The sequence below is a fragment of the Thunnus maccoyii genome, chromosome 3 (assembly GCF_910596095.1).
Source record: "Thunnus maccoyii chromosome 3, fThuMac1.1, whole genome shotgun sequence".
NCBI classification, from domain to species: domain Eukaryota; kingdom Metazoa; phylum Chordata; class Actinopteri; order Scombriformes; family Scombridae; genus Thunnus; species Thunnus maccoyii.
In genome coordinates this window covers 20744821-20764538 of record NC_056535.1, presented here as the reverse complement: position 1 = coordinate 20764538, position 19718 = coordinate 20744821, and the positions used below count along the sequence as shown (strand labels likewise).

Here is a 19718-nt window from a genome sequence, read left to right as displayed (position 1 = left end):
CAGTATTAATATTTTAATAATGTATTGATGGTAAAGTACTTCTTGCTGCTACTACTTACCTACTTGTGTTCTTTACTTAAGTTAGATTTTGAATGCAGGACTTTTGCTACTTTTACTTAAGGATGTGAACACTTCTTCCACCGCTGTTGGTTACACAGTTGTGCCTTGTAGATCAATTCAGTGTTGTTGTTTTTTTGTTTTGGGGTTTGTTTGTTTTTTTTTTAGAAAACTATGGAAGACCACACATTATAGTTAATGAAGTATAATTTGTGGTATTTCTGCTTTTACTTAAGTTAAGGATTTGACTTCGTCTTCCACCACTGTTAACTGTACTCAGTATGAACTCTGTCCAGCATCTCTAATTACAGTAAGTATCTGGCGCCCTCTGTTGTTCAACATCCTGCACTGTAGCTAAAAATCAAATGTGTGTCTGTCTCTTTAAGAAAATCCTCCAACGGTTGCAAGGCATGATGGGTAGGAAGTTCGTAGCCAATGAAATCATTGTTGTCAACGCGTTGTTATGGAGCTGCTATGCTGGAGACGTGTTTAAATCACAAAAGACCCCAAAGTTTTGTCTGTTTCACCCTCTGTTTGGTAAACGTGCTTTTAACGAAGCATTAACTTTTTTAAAAAATGTTATCGACAGACCGATTGGACGTTTTGCGAGAGCGTAACAGAGATTTATTGATCCAGTTGGCGCAGCAGACAAAGAAGCTGGAGCGTCCGGGCGGCTGCTGCAGTCAGAGCCGCAAGAGGGAGAGAGAGGACGAGGCTAAGGAGGTGTTGACCCTGACTAACGGAGACCCCGGTACTGTCAGGGCCGCCCTAGCCAAATCCACCGTGAGGTTTGCGGGTAATGAAACTGTTCATATCGAGGTCAAAGGCACAAGACACGTCTGCAGATGTTAGTTTAGTTATATACTAGATAAGGCTGGTGTTTCATTCTGTGTCAATAGTCCAGGCTTTCTTAAAGTCACCCTCCACTCAAAAATACGTCTTTCTTCTTGTTCGTACAGTAGCATGTTTGAGCTTCACCGTGAATGATGTGTGTGCAGAGTTTGACACTAGAAGGCTGTTTTCACATTCATCTGCTGGAAGTGGAAAGTTACTCTGTGCTCATTGAAAATCTGATTTTAAGGGGTGGATCCATGAGCAGGATTTGTGATACAACTAGTTTGGAGCCAATCCTGGTCCAGTATTCAGCTTACAGAAGTATGATGTGGAAACTTGAAGCCTCTGTCGTATCAGTTCCGCTGGGTCTCTGTTGAAAAAACTCAAGGCCAAACTTCTCTTCGTTGTTCAAAACTCAGGAGTCAGAGTTTCTGAGCAGCAAAAATGTACTTTAATGCCAGGCAAGAAAGGAGAACAATACAGTGATCATAACAGACCAACCCGTTGCTGAGTTTCGCAACTCAGGGCGTTGTGTTATATACCCTAGGGTCGGCATAGGTCACGCCTTGTGTCCATCCTCTTCGTACTTGGCCAACCACACCAATATTTTTTTTTTTTTTTTTACGTCATCTGTTGTTGGCGCAAAATCTCTGAAATAGGTTTTGGCCCAAGTTGGTCATATCTGGCATGACCACTTCCATCCAGTTATGCTCTTTTATTTTTTGTAACTGCTAAGGATCATATTATACCATTATTGTCAGAGCTTCCCCTGGCTCTCTCTCCACTGCCATACTTGCCTCCTCACAGCCCCCTCCTTTCCCACAGCCACTCTTTTTTCCCCTTTTTTTGAAACACTGAGTTAGATACAAACACATTTAAAGAGAAGTTTAAGGGGTCTTTAACTTACTTTTTCTAACCTAGTTAGTTGGTAAAAACAATTTTGACAGGTTTGGCCTAACCCAGACACATCACATTAAAAAAAAAACTTTTTCAAGGTTTCATAACCAGGTTTAACAGCTTAAATTACATTATTGTACAAAACAACAAGCCAAATGTAGTTATATAACAATTACAAAGTAATTGCATTTAGCACTGCAACAAATTATTGTTTTAATTGGAAATGAATTAATGAATTTTATTCCAGATCAATTGATGAATTGTTTGGTCTATAAAATGTCATCAAATTGTGAATTTGTGCCACATTTGAGAAGTTGGAGCAAGAGAATTTTGCCATTTTTGCTTAAAAATATTCTTAAAAAGATTAATTCATGTTTTAGCAGATTCATTATCTGTTGGTCAACTAATCCTTTAAACAACTCTTTGTTTCAACTGTTATTGCATTGCCAATGACTTGGGGAAAATAAAACTACGATGAGATAGTGGTTTCACTAAAAAATCGGTTCAGGGCTTTTAAACGCTTCTCATGGTCTTCCTCAGCAAATGGAGATAGCTTAGTTGTTATCACCCAACTTATGTATGGAAATTCAGTCACATGATAAGATGATGAGGACCTTGAGTTAAGATTTTTTGTCAAACAAGACAAGATATCTGATATCGTACTCAGTCCTTTAACTGTGTTTTTTATACTGCACATTTTGTTTTTGTACTTATTGTACTGTGCAGAGTCTTCACTTTACATTTCACTATACATTCTGTGGTGTGAATGTGACAAATAAAATAATCCTTGAATTGCTGATGCAGAAATCACTGTCTCTCTGTCTCCATCAGATCCACGTGGGAGACAAACAGGCTTCCAGGCAACTATTTCAACACCATCTTTGACATTCAAACACAGAGGAGGAACTGCTGAACATACAGCAGAGTATTCGTCACACAGAGACTGCAGCGGACAAACCCGAGTCCACTGTGTCAGGCTACAAGACACAAGGCCATTCAGCACAAAGTCCTGCCTAGTAAATCACAGCAAAGAACAGGTAAGCCAAAGAAACACAGGATTATTGACTCAAGTTTGTCTCCAATTTGTTTGTATTTAATTGTATGATGTTGAGTAAAACATCAGCCCTACTCTGACCTTGTTCCCCAAATCTTTGTTATCTCATAGTCAGCAGCATTGTCCAAACTGGTTGGCTTAAAGGAATGATTCATCCCAAACTGCTGATCACTAATACTGTGCACCACTTGTTTGTTTATGTAGAGAGAGGCGTCGAGTCGAGTAACATTTCAGTCTGATGAATGTGAAGAGATACCTGCCTCAGACAGACATCATTTGCAGCCTTTACTTGGATATGACTGGATAGCAGGTGCACCTTATTGGTCTCTCTGCCAGTTTCTTTCTTATACACACAATCATCTAATGGAGCACTAACAGATGATGTCTATTCTCTATAAGGAGTCCTGGATGTGGAAGACTCCTTGATAGAGCGCTCTGACGAGTTCTTCAATGATCTGTGCACGTTTCGATCACTCAATAAAGACGAATGTGTCCACAGCCCACAAGCAGAGTGAGTGCCTCTCATTTGATTGCACCTGCGGCTGATTGTGTGTGTCAGGTTTACCTGTGACTGATGACTGCTTCATTAAAAGACTATCAATTGGCTCTTGTTATAGATTTTCTGAGGAGAATCATTCAGTCTTGCCGTTGTTAAAAGACAAGGATAGCCCAGAGGCTAACACGGACACTCATCAGTGTAAGAGGAGTCATTCATTTGAATAAGCTACACTCTCTTGTCTTTTTGTGACAGCTCAAATAATTATAATCTCTGCTCATTCACTTTTTGTGCAGGTACGTTCTCTTACAGGATTAACAGCAGACTGTTCCCAGTCCCGCTTCACTCTGAGGAGTGCTGTCCTGTGTGCAAAAAACATAAATCCTCCCACCTTCACACTACAGCTGACCCAGCTCTCATCAGGTAATGATGATGTGAACTTAAACTGCAATCTTTGGCCATCTATGATCTAAGACTATATACATGTATGGGGAATCAGCTGAGCCATCAGCTGATGTAGCTGGGTTTGTGAGCTGAGCTTGACTTGGTGGTTTGCCTGAACTAAAGCAATGCTCAGTTTTATTTATATAGCACATTTCAGCAACAACTCAATTCAAGGTGTTTTACATAAAACATTAAAAGCATGGAGATAAAGTGCAAAAGAAACACCATAAAAGGACATTTGAATACAATTAAAGACAGTCATTAAAGAGCTAAGAGAACAGAAAATAAAAACAAGCTAAAATAGAATAAGAGATAAATTACAAGAATAAATATTACAGTGCAGTGTGAGAAATGAATAGTTATTTGATTTAATAAAAGGCAGCGGCAAACAGAAAAGTCTTCTGAACGCTGCCTCTCCATGTATAGTTTTGACTTTGGGAACAGAAAGCAGACAATCTGAGAGGTCTGGATGGTTCATGACGTAGTAGAACATCAGAAATGTATTTTGGCCCCAAACCATTCAGCTCTTTATTAGCCAACCGCAGTGTTGCAAAATCAATTCTTTGACAGACAGGAAGCCAGTGTAAAGATCTAAGAACTGGAGTGATATGATCCACTTCCTTGGTCTTAGTGAGGACTTGAGGAGCAGTATTCTGATTCAGCTGCAGTTGTTTGATTGATTTTTTTTAGGGAAACCTGTAAAGACACTGTTACAGTAGTCGAATTTACAGAAGATAAATGCATGGACAAGTTTTTCCAAATCCTGCTGAGACATAAGTCCTTTAATCCTTGGTATATTCTTCACGTGATAGTAGGCTGACTTTGTAATTGTCTTAATGTGGCTGTTGAAATTCAGGTCTGAGACCATGACAATACCAAGATTTCTGGCTTGGTTTGTGGTTTTAAACATTGTCGATTGAAGCTGGGCACTGAATTTGAATCATTCATCATTGGCTCCAAAAACAATTACTTCAGTTTTGTCTTTGTTTAATTGAAGAAAATTCTGGCACATCCAATCATTGATTTGTTCCATGCACTTACTTAGTGCTTGTATTGGACCATAGTCCCCTGGTTATATAGTTATATTTGTGTGTTGTCTGCATAATTATGGTGACATATTTTGTTGTTTTCCATAATCTGAGCTAGTGGGAGCATGTAGATGTTGAACAGAAGAGGCCCCAAAATGGAACCTTGAGGAACTCCACGGGTCGTTTTTATCTGCTCAGATGTGTAATTACCTATAGACACAAAGTAGTCCCTATTCTTTAAGTAGGACTCAAACCAGTTGAGTTTTGTGAATTTTGTCAGGGAAGAGGGATGCAAATTGATCGCAGGCCCTGGTGGATAGAAGTTCGGCGACTACTGACAGGAGGGTTTGTTAGCCTGTTGACAGGAGCAACCAAGGTACATGCATTATTGTTTTTGGCGATGATGTCACAGAAGAAGGATCACCTTGCATTTCTCAGTTCCAAATTATAAATGCGCTGTCTCTCTTTATAGATGTCATAATGAACCTTGAGACTTTTTTTTCCCCACCTGCATTCAGTTTTTTGACACTCTCTTTTTTCTATTCTGACCAGTGTGGCATTTTTCCATGGATATCTTTTCTTACCAGAGACCACCTTCACCTTAGTGGGTGCAATGGCATCAGTAACATTTGTCATTTTAGAGTTGAAATTATCTACAAGCTCATTGACTGAGACGTAAGAGAGGGTGGGTGTGGAAGAGAAAATATTTCTCTAGTGTTTTCAGTGACGACCTATGTTTAAACATTTGCGTGCACAGAGACAGTGCTCTCAAAGAAAACACAGGAATGATCAAAAAGAGCAACATCAGTCACCACAATCTTAGAAATCTTCAGACTCAAGTCCACAAGTCCAGACAGTGCCCTTCGTTGAGTGTGGGTCGCATCATATGCTGAGCCAGTCCATAGAACACAGCACAACTCTGTAGTTCCTCTGTGCTGGCGGCTGTCAACATGGAAGTTAAAATCACCAAAAATAACCACACAGTCGAAGTCAACATAGACAGCAGTTCAGCAAAGTCATCAAAAAAGGTTGCACAGTATTTAGGTGGCCTGTAGATATTTAGGAACATAGCTCGAGAGGAGGAATCCAGCTGAAGAGCCACATAGCAAAATTTCCATAAGATATCTTCTTGCATTGGAGGGAATCATTAAACAAATTGGCAACTTCACCTTATTTCTTTTGCACTCTAGCTTAACTCATAAAACTGAAGTTGGGAGGGGCTGATTCCATAAGAAGTAAACGTTATCTTGGTCTAACTAAGTTTTAGTTGTGCTTGATAATACAATCATTGATTTAAAAATGTTTTTCCTGAGAAAGACCTGATGTTTAATAAAGCTAGATTTAGTGTGTTAAAAGCATTATCTTACCAGTTTTTTTGCATCAGACTGTGGCTGACAAGTCATGGATGCCAACTTTGATAAGACTGCAGAACCGGATGAGTGCTTCCTGTTTCTTAGCAGATTCATCATTCTTTTTCTATCACCTATCAAGACAGGAATTGAGCAAGACAAGATCCCATCTTGTTTGGATGGGGGAGGGGGCATCGTGGCTGTGAGGATTGTGTCAAAACTGGTGGAGTTTAGAGAGAAAATGAGAGTAAGGCAGGGGATATGTTTGGCCCTGGCAGTGACCAGCTCTTCCAGTGAACTCCAAGAAGGGGGAGGAGGGAGAAAGGGTGACTGGAGAGGACGATGACCTGGATGGGGTTGGGAGGGGGGTGAAAAAGCTGAATCCTCACAAGCGGTTGTTGGTGACGGGGTGGAGACTCCTCCTCTTGGCTCTGATAACTATTGTTTAAAGGTCTCTTCAGACGAGGGCTTAGGTGGCTCTTGTTCAAGGTTTCTGCTGTGCTGTGTTATGTCTTCCTCCTGTTTTGATTCATCTTGTGTTGTCCTTGGCAGAGGGAAAAGATGGGTGACGCAATAGGTTACGGGTGAACAGTTTTACTCCTGACTTGTTAAGGCAAAGTCCGTCTGCCTTAAAAAGATGTCTGTGGTCCCAGAAAAAGTTGAAATTGTGAATAAAATGCACTGAATGGATGGTAGATGCAGTTGAGAGCCACGTGTTCGGTGCCAACAATCTGCTGAAACTCTCAACTCCTCTTCTGACTGGTGGTAGAGGCCCTTTCATAAACACCTCAGCATTCAAAGAGCTGAGTGTGTCAGATCAGTAAAGTTTTGTTTCAGTACTTCAGACCCTATGTGCACCAATGCTTTTCACCGTTGGATGTGCAGCCCCTTGGGAAAGCAGAGTATTTTGATGTTCTTACTGCACATGCTTCTTACATCTTTTACAGTAAAGTTTCCCACAATCAGAGATTGGGGCCTAGTCGTCAGCTTTCCCTGTAGCCTTTTACTTTCAGATTTACTCTCAGGCCTTACCCTGCTGTGTGAAGGTGAGAGGAAATCCAGATCATCAGGTTCCTGCAACAATGGAGCAAATATGTTCTCCAGCTGCACACTTGGTTCTTGGGGCGGTTTGTTGCTAATTCTCCCTTTGGCAGCTGTCCACAACTGTGTCCTACTAAGAACAGGGGTTGAAGAAGTGCTTTGGCTGGATGATATTGCATCACAAATCTAAGGGCTCTAGGCTCTGTGTGTTGGTCATCCTCTCATTTCCAATGAAAATGATTAATCTTAGGCTCATCTCTGTTGTCAACAAGGGTGCGGTCATCCTCTAAGGAATTGTAGGAATCTATTTAAAGTAACAAAAATTAATAGTAATTTTCATTTTGATAAAGTTTATCTAATCTCTTTTTTATATTGATTTATAAAGTCACTACATGTAAAGTGAAAGGATTCACTCATATTGACAAGCTCACTATCTCTACAGGTTGTTTTTAGTGTTCAGCTACTCCCACACATAGAAAATGAATACAGTTGATGTGAGGTGTGAATGAGTATATACACCAACAACATGAAAGAAACTAACATTCTATTATACACAGATGTTAGGAATAATAAGTACTCTAATAGTAAATAAGTGTTATTTTCTCATTTTGAGTAGCCTAAAATAAGGGCTGCATTTAAAAATAATATAATGTGCAACTTAAAATAAAGTGGATCAACCATATTGGGCTCTTAGATTGTTCCTATTTTCCATCCCTTCAGTTCAGATTTGAGTGGGTATGTTTGCTCAGAAGATTTGTGCTTTGTCTGTAGTGGCACTTCACAATCACCGTGGTCTCGGAGCATAGTGTCATATAGTGTCTTATTAATTTTCCTCTTTCCTCTTCTAAGGGTTAGCATCCCTCGCTCCACCCTCTTGCCACCTTACAGGTACAAAGCTCACCGGCGATGCAGCTTTGATCCTTCTGATAGTTTGGGGTTACCATCGGTGAGTGAGTGTTCAAATGAGAAAACCCACACGATTTGTTAACACCTCTATGTATAAATTAACTTTTATTCATGTACTACAAGCTGCTTCAATCTTTGTGGCTCTCTCTGCTCTTGTCCAGCACTGTCTGTCAGGGTGGTCGAACACAGTTCAGAGCACCCTGTCGCCACCCACCAGCCTTGATCTGCGGAGCAGTCTGAATATGAAAAACAAGGACCTGGAGGTGAGACTTGCTATTGTATCTCAAACGAAAACAAAGTAGTATAATGACGGAAATGTGACTGATAAGGTCCTGTAAAAACAACAAAGAATATTATGGGTTGAGTCTTTTGAGGAAATAAGTGGAACAATTCTCAAATTGTTTTTCAGGATCTCTCTGCACCCAAAGTGTCCAGAAACCAGCACCCTGACCAGATCCCAGATGTGTCTCGTTTGGCTCGTCACAACTTTCAACACTCCTCACTCAGAAGAAAACTGAGAAGCACATCTCACCCTGTGTGCTGACAAAGCATCTTCTATTTCTAGATTATTGCAACAGAAACACTGTGTAGCACCACCCAAAAAATAATTTTTTTGTTCATGTTTTAATTCTATTTCTTTTTTGTACAAGCTTTATCTCAATAATGCTTTTCTATAATGTTTAAATATGTTTTCTCAAATTAGATTTTTCAATGTGAAACAATGGTTTCTTCTGAAGTGCCTGATCTTAAATAGATTCATTTGAAATATGAGATCATCTGTTTTAAGTGGAATGAATTGAGTCAGAGATTGAACGTAACGTGAGTCCAGTAACATGGAAACAGTTTACAAGATGGAGCAGCATATTTCAGTTTGACAGGAGCTATGTTTGAGTTCTTCATTTGTTCTCATTTGAATTAATGACACCCCACATGTGACTGTCAGCAGCTTTGTGGATGACACCACAGTGGAAATTGAAGACATTAAGACATGCAGATTTCATAACAAAGGTTAAATTTGTGTTTGCTTTGTAAATTTCGCCCACATTTGGGAAGTTGTTTCAAACCATCTCTGTTGCTCAGACACCAGTTTATGTTTCTCTTTCCAGTTGTTTACTTTGGCTCCCAGGCCCATGCATACTTCTGTTTTTAACTTCCTCTGATACTTCCTTACTGCAGGACTGTGAACAACTGCAGCAGCAAAGGCTACAACGTATGTACTGTACAGAGGTTGCAATTCACAGGAAACCACAACCACTTTTGCTTAATGTCAAATACTGTAGTGATCCCACCTATGACACTATGGTTTTTCCAGTTTGTATCGTTTGCACACTGACATTGAAGTAGTATCAAAACAGTGTATTAGGGTGTGTTTAGAACAATCAGTAGAATGAAAACAACAACAATATCTACGGTTTTGTTTTAGTTTCGGTTGTCCTGTATTGTGTTTGAGCAGTAATACTTTTACGTACTACAAGCAGCTTTTTTTTTTCTGGTTTACTTTTCATCCAGCAGACAGTCTGATGATAGTTATCTTAGAGCTGATGTGGGCTTGGTGAGAAAAGTCTGGTGTTCAATTAGGCTTTTATCACAGACTGTTGTGGTCTTTTATATCTTCAAATCTTCTCTTCTTTTTTTTTGCTTGGTTTTTATGCTCTGATCACTTTCATTAGACGGCCATTATGACGCTTTGTTGCAGTGATTCAAGTCAGCTTAAAGCTCCTACAGATCTTTGTAAGTAACATGTAATTCACTGTGGACTCAGCAGATATCAGAGGCTGATAGAAGTGTTGTCATTGGTTTCTTCTTCACACAATGTGGAAATCTACACAGGATTTGAAACTTGCTTGACACGGATAAGCCATCACTGTGTCATCATATGTGCTCTTGCTGTTTTCAGATAATAGACTGATTGAAAATTTGATTTTAAAAGTCCACATCAAAAGCAGGTCATTTGTGTCCATATGTAAATCAGTCTCATTTAAAAATCTGACATTATGCTGCACTTTGTAAATTACTCAGCAGCAAAGGACGGTAAAAGATATCTGCAGTAAATTGGCTCAAACATGGACTTGTGTGGTTAAAATAGTTCACAGTTAATACTGTGATTAGAATGACCTCAGAATGACACTGTAAAGACAAACCATGACAGGACCACAATGGACTACAGTCAGAGCTGTGACTGCTGTACATTATGTACAGACATGTTAAGGATGTGGGAGGGGAAACTTTATTCTGAAATGTCAATCTCTCAGACAGGAAGAAAAGTGAGGCATAGGGGCACTAAAGTGGGCACAATATCAGTACAGTACCGACACTGAATAATGAGAAGCCATGTTTAGACTACAGAACGGTAAAAAATTTTCTTTCACATTTGTATGATTTCATTCCCGCGTCTCCACCGGGAGATTAAGGTCGGGGATGAAGTTGTAAGCTTCAGTGACAAAATCTAGCTGTCAGAGAGAGATGTACTTTTGCACCTAGAGGAGGTACTTGTTACTGTAATCACTGAGGTAAATGTGAAACAAAACAAAAAGACTGTAGTTGTGTAACTGACTGACACAATATCCTGCCACTGCACAGAAACAGGCACAGATCAATTCATTTTAACTACGCACTGAGTAAATGATTTCGTTATCTTTATGATTCAAATCCTGTTCTAACTAAAACAAGTATTGTTACAGAGGACACTCTGGGACTACATTATGCGTGGGCCTGTCAGCATATAAACAAGAGAAAATCTACATCCTGCTTTGGAAATGGCTTCATTTTGTGACATAAAGCCGGCGCTGTATATTTCCCACCAAATCACCCAAATCAAATAAACATACGGAGGGCAGCAGGTAGAAATAGCTCATTTTCACATGGTTTCAATTTTCTACACAGCCTCCATACTTTTTTAAGTTAATTTATGAGCAAAACATAGGGGATAACTTCTAGTCATGTAGGGTCTTTACATTTCTACTAAAGACTGAAATGCTGAGACCAGGTTTCCAGACTGAAACCCTTTGATAACACACAGGTGATCTCTATTTAATTAATAACATGACTTCTAAAAACCAGTTGGCAACACCAGAGATGACTGGCTTGTTCTATTGACGGTGTTGAGTACCTGTGCAAGTATTTTGTATTTTACATTTGTAATTAGTTTGTAATTGGTAGATCACTTTGTAGAGATCTGTTTTCACTTTGTTATTTATGTGTCATTTTGTTGACCACTGTCAAAAGCCACATTAAATCCCCTTTGATTCAATGTTGGAAAGCATGAAAATTTCCAAGGGGGTTTCACACTTCACAGGCACTGTTCTTTCCTCTAATTAGCTACAAGTCAACCAAAAACACATTTATAGTATTTTTCTGTTGTTTATACAGTATCAGCTGTCTAACATGTGGAAATACAGCATCGGATTTGAACCTCATCTAAACCTCATACTGGTTATTCGCAGCAGATGAGTAAATGTGGGTTAGAGACTGCTCGCTTGTTTCCTTCCTCCTCCTCCAAGCACTCGGCTCAGTTCAAGGAAATTGCTCCTGTCTTGCACAGACTGCCGGCCCGCCTTTGTAAAATGAACAGTACAGTTCACACGCTGGTAACTTTATTCTCTACATTCTACAATTTGCTATAAAGAAGCAATGAAGGACATACTGGTACTACTGGTTCTGCTGAATGTCCACGTTACCAAGGTAAGCCCTGTGTGTTGACTGTGAGTCTGTTATGCATGGTGTTGCTCGGGACATCGGACAGGTTGGATATCAGCGGGTGTGACCAACGCACTGCTCAGAGATAATATACACTTGTGTGAGGTTAAACAATGTCACGAGTGAGTGTGAAGTTAAACATTACAACTATAAAGTACATTCAAAATCAGCATTTAAAAATGTGTTAAATGATTTTTGTGTCATATAGCTGAAAGTTTTTTCCTCGCTTTTATACATGTTTTTCATAGTCCGGCTATCTTTGTACCCTGGCATGGAGCCAAAACAGGAATTTCTCATTTCTTGTAAAACGCTTCTTAAAAATGTTCTTTTCTACATCAATATCAGTTTAGTCCTTAGTGTAAAAATGATACATTACAGTAGAAAAAGATTTAACACATAGTTGTGGTGTGATGGACCTGTATGAATATTTGGTTTCAGTTGTTTGGCATCTAATGCAGTTTCAAGGTGAATATCTCACTGTTAAAGCCAGTCAGGAAATGATTTTTACTTCCAGTATTACTGTGAATTTCTCTTGAAAATGGTGAGTTTGTTTGGGCATACAGCCAAGAGAAAAAGGAAACAACAGAATGTTCTCTGTGACATACTGCCGGTAATTAAGAACATGAAGTTTTCACAGAAGCTTGTCTTCATCGTCACACCCCGTGCTACCAGTGGTCACACTGTGCGCTCCTGAGCCGAGGGCTTCTGGGTTGCCGCCTCTGTTTCCTGTAATTCGAGAAATAACCTGCTGCTGTCAGCATATTTTAACTTTTGCTTGTCATTGGAGGGCACTGCGGTGAACTGGTTTCACGTCTTTAGCGCAGGACAGGTGTGTGAATCACACTTTGTCATGACTTCCTCCAGCACACCAATACTGTGTGCGAGCTGTATTGAGAGAGAAAGAGAGAGGTTGTGCGTGAATTACTGCATTGATGCATGTGTGCAGTGCCCCGAGTCCAAGGATTTTGGAGGGCCCCACAGAGAGGAGAGATAAAGGTGATATGCCTCCTCAAATTCAGAACAATAGGTACCTGTTTGACTGTGTCTGCAGCTCAGGCCAGCAGCATTACCAGAAGCGAAAAAGTGGGCTCAGGTGTGGGTAGCCCGGTACTATTTCAAGCTTCTGTTTAACCAAGCAAAAACACTTTATCAGTCACTGGTCAACTTATCTGTTTTCCTTTGTAAGTTAATGACTAAACTGTTGACTTTAAAATTACTACATTTACTGACTGATTGATGGAGTTGTAGATTTTTGGTTTACCTCAGAGAAAGTGCATTTCAAAGGAGCGTGTCTGACTGTAACAAAAGTGGGATGCAAATATTTTCCATGTAACTCATATCAAAATGACTCAATTTACCTTGAAACTGCAGCCGTTTTAATGAGGTTCATGTATACCAGTGGGTTACGAGAAAAGACTGTAATGTTTTCAATCCCTCATCTGGACAGCAGAAGATGAGTTGCCCTTCAGTATATTCTTTCTTTCCCATTAGGTTTGGTCTGTGCCCTATCCAGTAGCGTCAGGTGGAAAGTGTAACGACTCGGTAAGAGAGTATGTGCCAGAATATTCTCACCTGTGTTGCAAGAAGTGCCCCCCTGGTAAGATCTAACAATTTTTAAAGTTTCTTAGATGACACCCACTCATACCAACACTCAGGTGCATAATGTACTGAAAGACAAAGCTGATTCCGTACACAGTAAAAAAAAAAAATTTGGTGGCACAAGTCTTGACACAAGTTGGTAAAAGCTTGGGCGTGGAGGTGTGAAAGAAGATTATAACACTTACTGTAGCTAAAGACATTTTTCAGCTGCTATTTCCTTGGCTCATGAGACAAGAAATGTGATGCCACCCTGAGCTTACTATGCACACTATTCACTTTAGAAAAATTACTACTTTAAAGTAGAGCTAGACTGATAAATTGGCCGGGCTATTATATCGTCTGAGCAGATATATACTGTATCAGTATCGGTATATTTGACAGTATAAGAGAAAATGCACCACAGAATTACCAAAATAGATTAGAGGTAGTTAGAAACAGTGTTATCATTACATGTTTTTCTATCATAGCGCTGACAAGTTTATTTTTGAACTGTAAAATGTCTCACTCAGTACAGTTCACTATACACTGTTCAATTACTGTTGCTACGTTTGTCAAATGTTTCATTCTCACATGGCACATATGTAATTAACAATGGCAATGGTGGCTCAAAATCCTTAGTAATTTTTGTAATATTTTTCGGACAGAGGTAGAGAAAAGCAGGTTTGACATTTCAGCTGATCAGCTGTAGTTAAAGTACCAGTGTGTAGGATTCGGGGAATATTCATAAGTATGTTTTGATTAGTATATAATCACCTGAAAATAAGAATCGTGTTTTCGTTGCCTTAGAATGAGCCCTTTATACCTACATAGGGAGCAGGTCCTCTTCTATGGAGCCCTCCATGTTGCACCGCCATGTTTCTACAGTAGCCTAGAATGGACAAACCAAACACTGGTTCTAGAGAGGGCCTTTTGCATTTTTCATGAGTTTCGAGGCCACTGTAGGTTCGCCTACATACTTGGAAGGAGAAGGGGAGGGGAGAGGTTATCAGTTGGTTGCAATCTGCAACCTCACCACTAGATGCCACTAAATCCTACACATTGGTCCTTTAACTCTCTAATTAAATGTTAACTCCATGAGTTCATTGACAATGCTACTATGTAGTGTGACGTTGACAACTAAGATCTGACTGACATTTTGTTACAACATAATCTTGTTTGGCTGCTTATAAACTTGTTCGAATTTTGAAACTGTATGTTTCACTTTAAATGTTACACAAGAAAGGCTTTTAATATGAGGATTTGTTTGGCAAACATAACGCTATCTCAGCTAACCCTGACTGGGAGTGACCTGGATGTCACCCTAAACTCTGGTAGCTTCCAGGGTCAGCCTTCATACAGTGGGCAAATACTACTGAGTGGATGTGCTAGTCGTGAAGTGGCCTTTTTTTTAACACAAACTGTAGCCTAATAGAACATGGTACATGGTTTATGTTGTGCTCCTTGGTGTTGAGGCTAATGCTCAGTTGCTACTGTAGGTATATCAGACATGGTAACAATCGCAGCTTGCATTAGAGCAGATAAACCACTTTTGCTCTTGTGTTTTTGGTTTTAAAATGTTTAAAAATGCACCACTCTCCAGACTCTGAACAGAGATGAAAAGTACAGACGAAAGTGTTTTGGTTTTAAAAAGCACCTGCTGCGACATCAGTGATCTTGGGGTGGCCAGCAGTGCAACATGCAAAGTTGGAGCTCATGAAGAGCAGAAATGCAGACACGTTGCCCGCATTAGTGTAGACATGGTCCCATGTGAGTTTCCTTTTTAAAGCTTTTTAATCAGATGTCATCCCCACCCCTTCCCAATCTTCTTATAACGATTTGGGCTGTAAAAATTCCTGGTGTGCTCAAGCAATAACTTGATCTCATGTGCCTGCTTACTGTTTCTCTCCCACTCAGTTTTGAGTTAATTGTTTTGTATAATTGTGTATTATTGTGTATGTACTATACTCCTGTACTATAGAGTGAGGTAAGCACCAAGTAGTATATTTTAGTAATACTGAAATGTATTGAATTGTTTGTGTTTCTAGTGGATTATTATAGTTGACTATATGCTATTATGAAATGCATTAAAAGTGACTAACATGGATTTATTCATGTATCTTTTTATAACAGGACAGCGACTGAAAAAGCCGTGCTCTGAAACTGAAGAGACTGAGTGTGAATCATGTCCAAAGGGCCAGTACATCACGGACTGGAACTATAGTGAAAAATGCTTCTCCTGTTCCAAATGCAAAACAAGTCAGTAGCTGCACTTTAAATCTCTATGTTATAAAAATGCAGCTTTTATTTATTGTTTTTACACATCACTGCCCCTGCAATCGAACTATACTTTTCTGTGTATAACCAGGAAAAGGTCTGCAGCCAGCCCAGAATTGCTCCTCTACTGCAAATTCCAACTGTGTGTGCCAGCCTGGGATGTTTTGCATCATGGATTTTATTGAAAGAAATGTACAATGCAGCGAATGTCAGAAGTACACTGAATGCAATGCCGGTTTTGGAGTCTCTGTGTCAGGTGCAGCATCTACTATTTTTCACCATTTCACCACATTTCACCATGTTCATTGATACATACAGTCAATGACTAGTAGATGCCCGGAAACGTATCTTCTTCACTATAATAACAATAATAATAATCGTTACTTTTGCTGGTTGCAACTTCTTGGATGTGGGGATTTTAAACTTTAATGTGACATATATGATAGAATACTGAATATCTTTGAATTTTGGACTCAAAGAAATGATAACTGCCATATTTCACAATTTTTTTTTTGACATTTTATAGACAAAACAATTCATAAAGAAAATAATCTGCAGATTAATCAATAATGAAAATAATTGTTAATTGCAGACCTATTGTATTTAAAATTGTTAATATCCGCCATCTTGTTTTCGAGGGGGGCCCTATATTTATTGAAAATTACACGTGTCAACAAAGTAATTACAGTTTGACCCCCCTCATGTATATTAACAGGGTGGACAAAATATTAGGAACAGTTTTCAATGTAATGCACCCCAGTACACCACCGCCACGCACTACGACCTCAATTATAAACATAAAGTAGAATTATCACCTTTCCGACAATGTCAAAAAACCCTGAAAATGTATAAGCTTCATAAAAGTAGAATTTACGGCAGAGTTGCTCTATTGGATTACATTAGATTACACAGATGTTCCTAATAAAGTGTTCGGTGAGTGTATTCATGTTGCAAAGGTCAATCAATATTTCTATATTTCTGTAATAAACATACAATCAAACTTACAGTGCCAAATCTGGCATATTAAATAAAAACCATGTACACTATCAAACTTATGTATTAGGCTAATCCAAAATATGCCATGTTACAGTGTGTATCATTAAGTTAAAATTAAATATGATGCAGTAGTGAAATGTAAGTAAAAATAAAACTTGTTTCGGTGTGGTTTTCAGGGAAAGCAAACAAAGATGTGGAGTGTGAACCGTGCCCTGCCGGGACGTTCTCTGACACAGTCTCCTACATGGACCCCTGTCGGCCTCATACAAAGTGAGTGAAGTGCGGACATACCTGTATTCAGCTGTTTGGAGTGCAGATATTTCACCTCTCTCTGTGTTTCTCTCCAGCTGTCATGGGAGGGCTGTTGTCCAAACAGGCAACACTACCTCAGACACAGTGTGTGAATCAGGGGCCAGCACACAGCCTCAGACCTCAACAAGTGAGCCTGCGTACACAACTTCAAGTCCAGGGATGAGGAGAACTGATATGTCCTACCCAACAAAAAGCCCATCCCTAAGTACAGAAACTGACAATAAACTGGGTACAGCAACCGATTTGGTGTTTCTAAGCAGTCATAATAAGAAATATGTGAGCTCTAATCAGTGTTTTGACATGTATTTCTTTCTGCCACTGTGTTGTGTCTGTTTATCTGTTAGTTGCAGTCATCACCACTGTGATCACTGTGATCATTTTCCTTTTGATTATCATCATTATTGGGCCGCGCATTCGTAAAGCAATCTGGAATAAAGGTAAATGTAGCCTACAAAAAAGTGCATTAATCATGTTCTTGTTTTTTTGGAAAAGCTATGATTACATCAACATCTCAATTTGATTATAAGAAGTCATAATGATGATAAAAAGTGTCTATATCAGCAACTGATATTGTTGTCATGACTGCATTACTCACCGTTTATGCATGTTCAATCTGCTTTTTTTCCTAGACACTGCAAGATTTCCCAAAGTAGATGCAAACGGAAACTGTCAAAGTGGTGATGAAGTGAGTTGTCCTGTTTTCTGAGTGTACAGTAGTTGTTGCCATATAAAATACTGAGAATTTAACTTTTCACTTCTTTTAACTGCAGATCAATCAAACTCAGCTGACTTCATTCACAGTTACCACGGCAGAACAACAGTGTCTGCTGGAGAAAGTGGAAGCCGGCAATGACCTCAGTCAGTGTAGCAGCAATACTGACACTTTAACCAGAACAGATGGCTGCAGCAGCCACGAGTCTATCAGCCCTTTGCAATCCACCCTAGCCCTTGACAATCCTTACTCTGCTCTGTCGGAGCCCATGACCTTAATGTCCAACACTGAGCCTATCACACCGCAGCCCAGTATCCCAACAGAGTCCTCCTTTCAGTCCACAAGCCCGCAGATCATCAGCCCCGTGACCCCCAGTCCCCAAGTCAACGTCAACATCACTTTCCACATTGGAAACGGGTCTAGCAAGACACCATCCGTCATACCCACAGACTCATGCGTCATGCAGACAGACCCTAAACTCCCCTTTGGAGAGGAAGAAGAGTGCTCATGTATCCCACAGCAAGAAGCCGGCAAGCAGTCGCTGATGTCAGTGCAGGAGAGCACTAGTTACAGTACATGAGTCGCCTGCATCAACACCTTCTTTCTATAATGATACAACATTTAAAATAATATTTCTGACTGACAAAAGCACTTGTAAGTGTAGTATGTTTCATGACAAGAAACATACTAATGAAATGACAGATCAACCTCCACTTTGTGTGTTTATATGTATAAATAGTACTGTGTAAATAAACATGTGAATATTGTATTTTCACTGATATCGAGTTGTTATAAATTTTAAAAGGACCTGTGGGAGATGGGGGGCAAAAAAAGTACTGCGTAAGTTACATACAAAACATGTAGCCTATGTGACTCTAAATTGGTGTCATACATGTACACATCATTTTAAAGACAAAATACACAAAAACTATAGACCTTTTATGAAAGGAAAACTCCAGCAATTTAGTATTGCACTTTTATGAAGTTAGTGGACTCAAAAGAGACATGTTAAACAAAAGAATGGTCAGAACTGGTGCAGCAGAGCCCCAGATATCCTGACTTTTAGTCTCCAGTATGGCTCAAGCTCCAGGTATGCTAGATCCTACAATTCCCATAATGCAACTCAAAAACATCTTTGATTAAACTCCACACCCCCACTTTATAATTCAGGCCTTTTCCCCCTTCTTGATAGAACATACAACTGGTTTCAGTTCTCCTCATGATGATTAAACTGAACTACAAGTGTTAAATTGGTAAAAAAAAACAAAAAAAAAAAACCTGTGATTTTCCCATAATTCTTGTAAGGAAGCTTCGTCAGATGGATGAGTGAGTGATTAGTTTAATGGGTGTATGTCATGAATATTTGCTCACCGCATGTAAACTGGAAATACTGGGGAGTTTTCTGCGGACGCTCCTGACCTGACACCTGCTGTTTGAAAGCAGACACTGCAGCCTCTGACCACCGCTGTCGCTCGGCTCGTAAAGACGTCTCTTTGAACAGTGACAGTCCATGTTGATGGCAACTCCTACACTTGTTTTCAAGTTAAACAGTTTCACATACGGATTAAGTTGCAATCGGTGTATTTTGGTGTGTTTGTTTGTTGCAATCAATGTAGCAAAACAGCGATGCAAGGAAAACCGGGAGAGCGGGGGAGAGCTGGGGGGGGATCTGAGTCATTCCATTATTAGAGGGGGACACAACTTCCAAATTTATTTTATTTTTTACGTCTCGTATTTACTAAAAAAATCACTGAAAGCCATACATCAAATATTGATTGACTCAAATTCTTCTCACGTCGTATCCATAGACGGACTGCTGTTATCCTGTAAACATTTTTGCTTTCGATAACCCCCACCCCCATCGTTCAAAACAATTGGTTTCGTCTGTTGCCGCTGTGTGTTGCTCTCCTTCCTGGAAGAGACTTGCTCTGGAGCCGCTGATGTCGCCGCAGAGTCACTGGTGAGTTGAAGGATTTTTTTCTCCGTTTTATCCTTTCCTTAGATTATTAATTGTCATATGAAGATACCTTTACGATTCATATGC

The 19718-nt window shown here is 39.6% G+C and overlaps 3 protein-coding genes across 6 annotated transcripts in view; all 3 read left to right on the top strand.

The window, feature by feature from the left end:
* Positions 1-494: 494 nt before the first annotated feature.
* On the top strand, positions 495-8734 carry LOC121893937 (migration and invasion inhibitory protein). Of its 3 annotated transcripts, none has more exons than XM_042406137.1 (10): positions 497-594; positions 694-808; positions 2620-2825; positions 3047-3152; positions 3242-3353; positions 3460-3539; positions 3635-3761; positions 8050-8146; positions 8268-8369; positions 8516-8734. In XM_042406137.1, the coding sequence occupies exons 1-10, from the start codon at positions 532-534 to the stop codon at positions 8648-8650; spliced, it is 1143 nt and encodes a 380-aa protein (XP_042262071.1). In that variant the 5' UTR covers positions 497-531; the 3' UTR covers positions 8651-8734. The 3 variants fall into 3 exon arrangements, with proteins under 3 accessions (XP_042262070.1, XP_042262071.1, XP_042262069.1); XM_042406135.1 differs by having other exon boundaries at positions 499-594; positions 694-853; XM_042406136.1 differs by having other exon boundaries at positions 495-853.
* A 1535-nt stretch (positions 8735-10269) lies between these two features.
* Positions 10270-18449, top strand: tnfrsf1b (tumor necrosis factor receptor superfamily, member 1B). 2 transcript variants are annotated; one of them, XM_042406133.1, is made up of 9 exons: positions 10270-11787; positions 13294-13399; positions 15511-15636; positions 15746-15910; positions 16827-16920; positions 16998-17191; positions 17307-17399; positions 17592-17647; positions 17733-18449. In XM_042406133.1, the coding sequence occupies exons 1-9, from the start codon at positions 11737-11739 to the stop codon at positions 18252-18254; spliced, it is 1407 nt and encodes a 468-aa protein (XP_042262067.1). In that variant the 5' UTR covers positions 10270-11736; the 3' UTR covers positions 18255-18449. The 2 variants fall into 2 exon arrangements, with proteins under 2 accessions (XP_042262067.1, XP_042262066.1); XM_042406132.1 differs by having other exon boundaries at positions 10270-12798.
* Positions 18450-19529: 1080 nt separating this feature from the next.
* The window catches only part of trim62.1 (tripartite motif containing 62, tandem duplicate 1), a 35861-nt gene continuing 35672 nt past the window's right edge, over positions 19530-19718 (top strand). Inside the window, exon 1 of the mRNA XM_042407098.1 lies at positions 19530-19634. The gene's annotated coding sequence lies outside the window, so the exon portion shown is untranslated. The remainder of the gene's footprint in view (positions 19635-19718) is intronic.

Excerpts from the sequence above, each read along its gene's own strand:
- tnfrsf1b (XM_042406132.1), top strand. The coding sequence starts at position 12,739 with ATGTGTGCAGTGCCCCGAGTCCAAGGATTTTGGAGGGCCCCACAGAGA. Across the intron at positions 13,400-15,510 it reads TTGCAAGAAGTGCCCCCCTG|GACAGCGACTGAAAAAGCCG; the intron begins GTAAGATCTAAC and ends TTTTTATAACAG. Across the intron at positions 17,648-17,732 it reads ACTGTCAAAGTGGTGATGAA|ATCAATCAAACTCAGCTGAC; the intron begins GTGAGTTGTCCT and ends TTTTAACTGCAG.
- LOC121893937 (XM_042406135.1), top strand. The coding sequence starts at position 532 with ATGCTGGAGACGTGTTTAAATCACAAAAGACCCCAAAGTTTTGTCTGT. Across the intron at positions 3,540-3,634 it reads TAACACGGACACTCATCAGT|GTACGTTCTCTTACAGGATT; the intron begins GTAAGAGGAGTC and ends CTTTTTGTGCAG. Across the intron at positions 8,370-8,515 it reads TGAAAAACAAGGACCTGGAG|GATCTCTCTGCACCCAAAGT; the intron begins GTGAGACTTGCT and ends ATTGTTTTTCAG.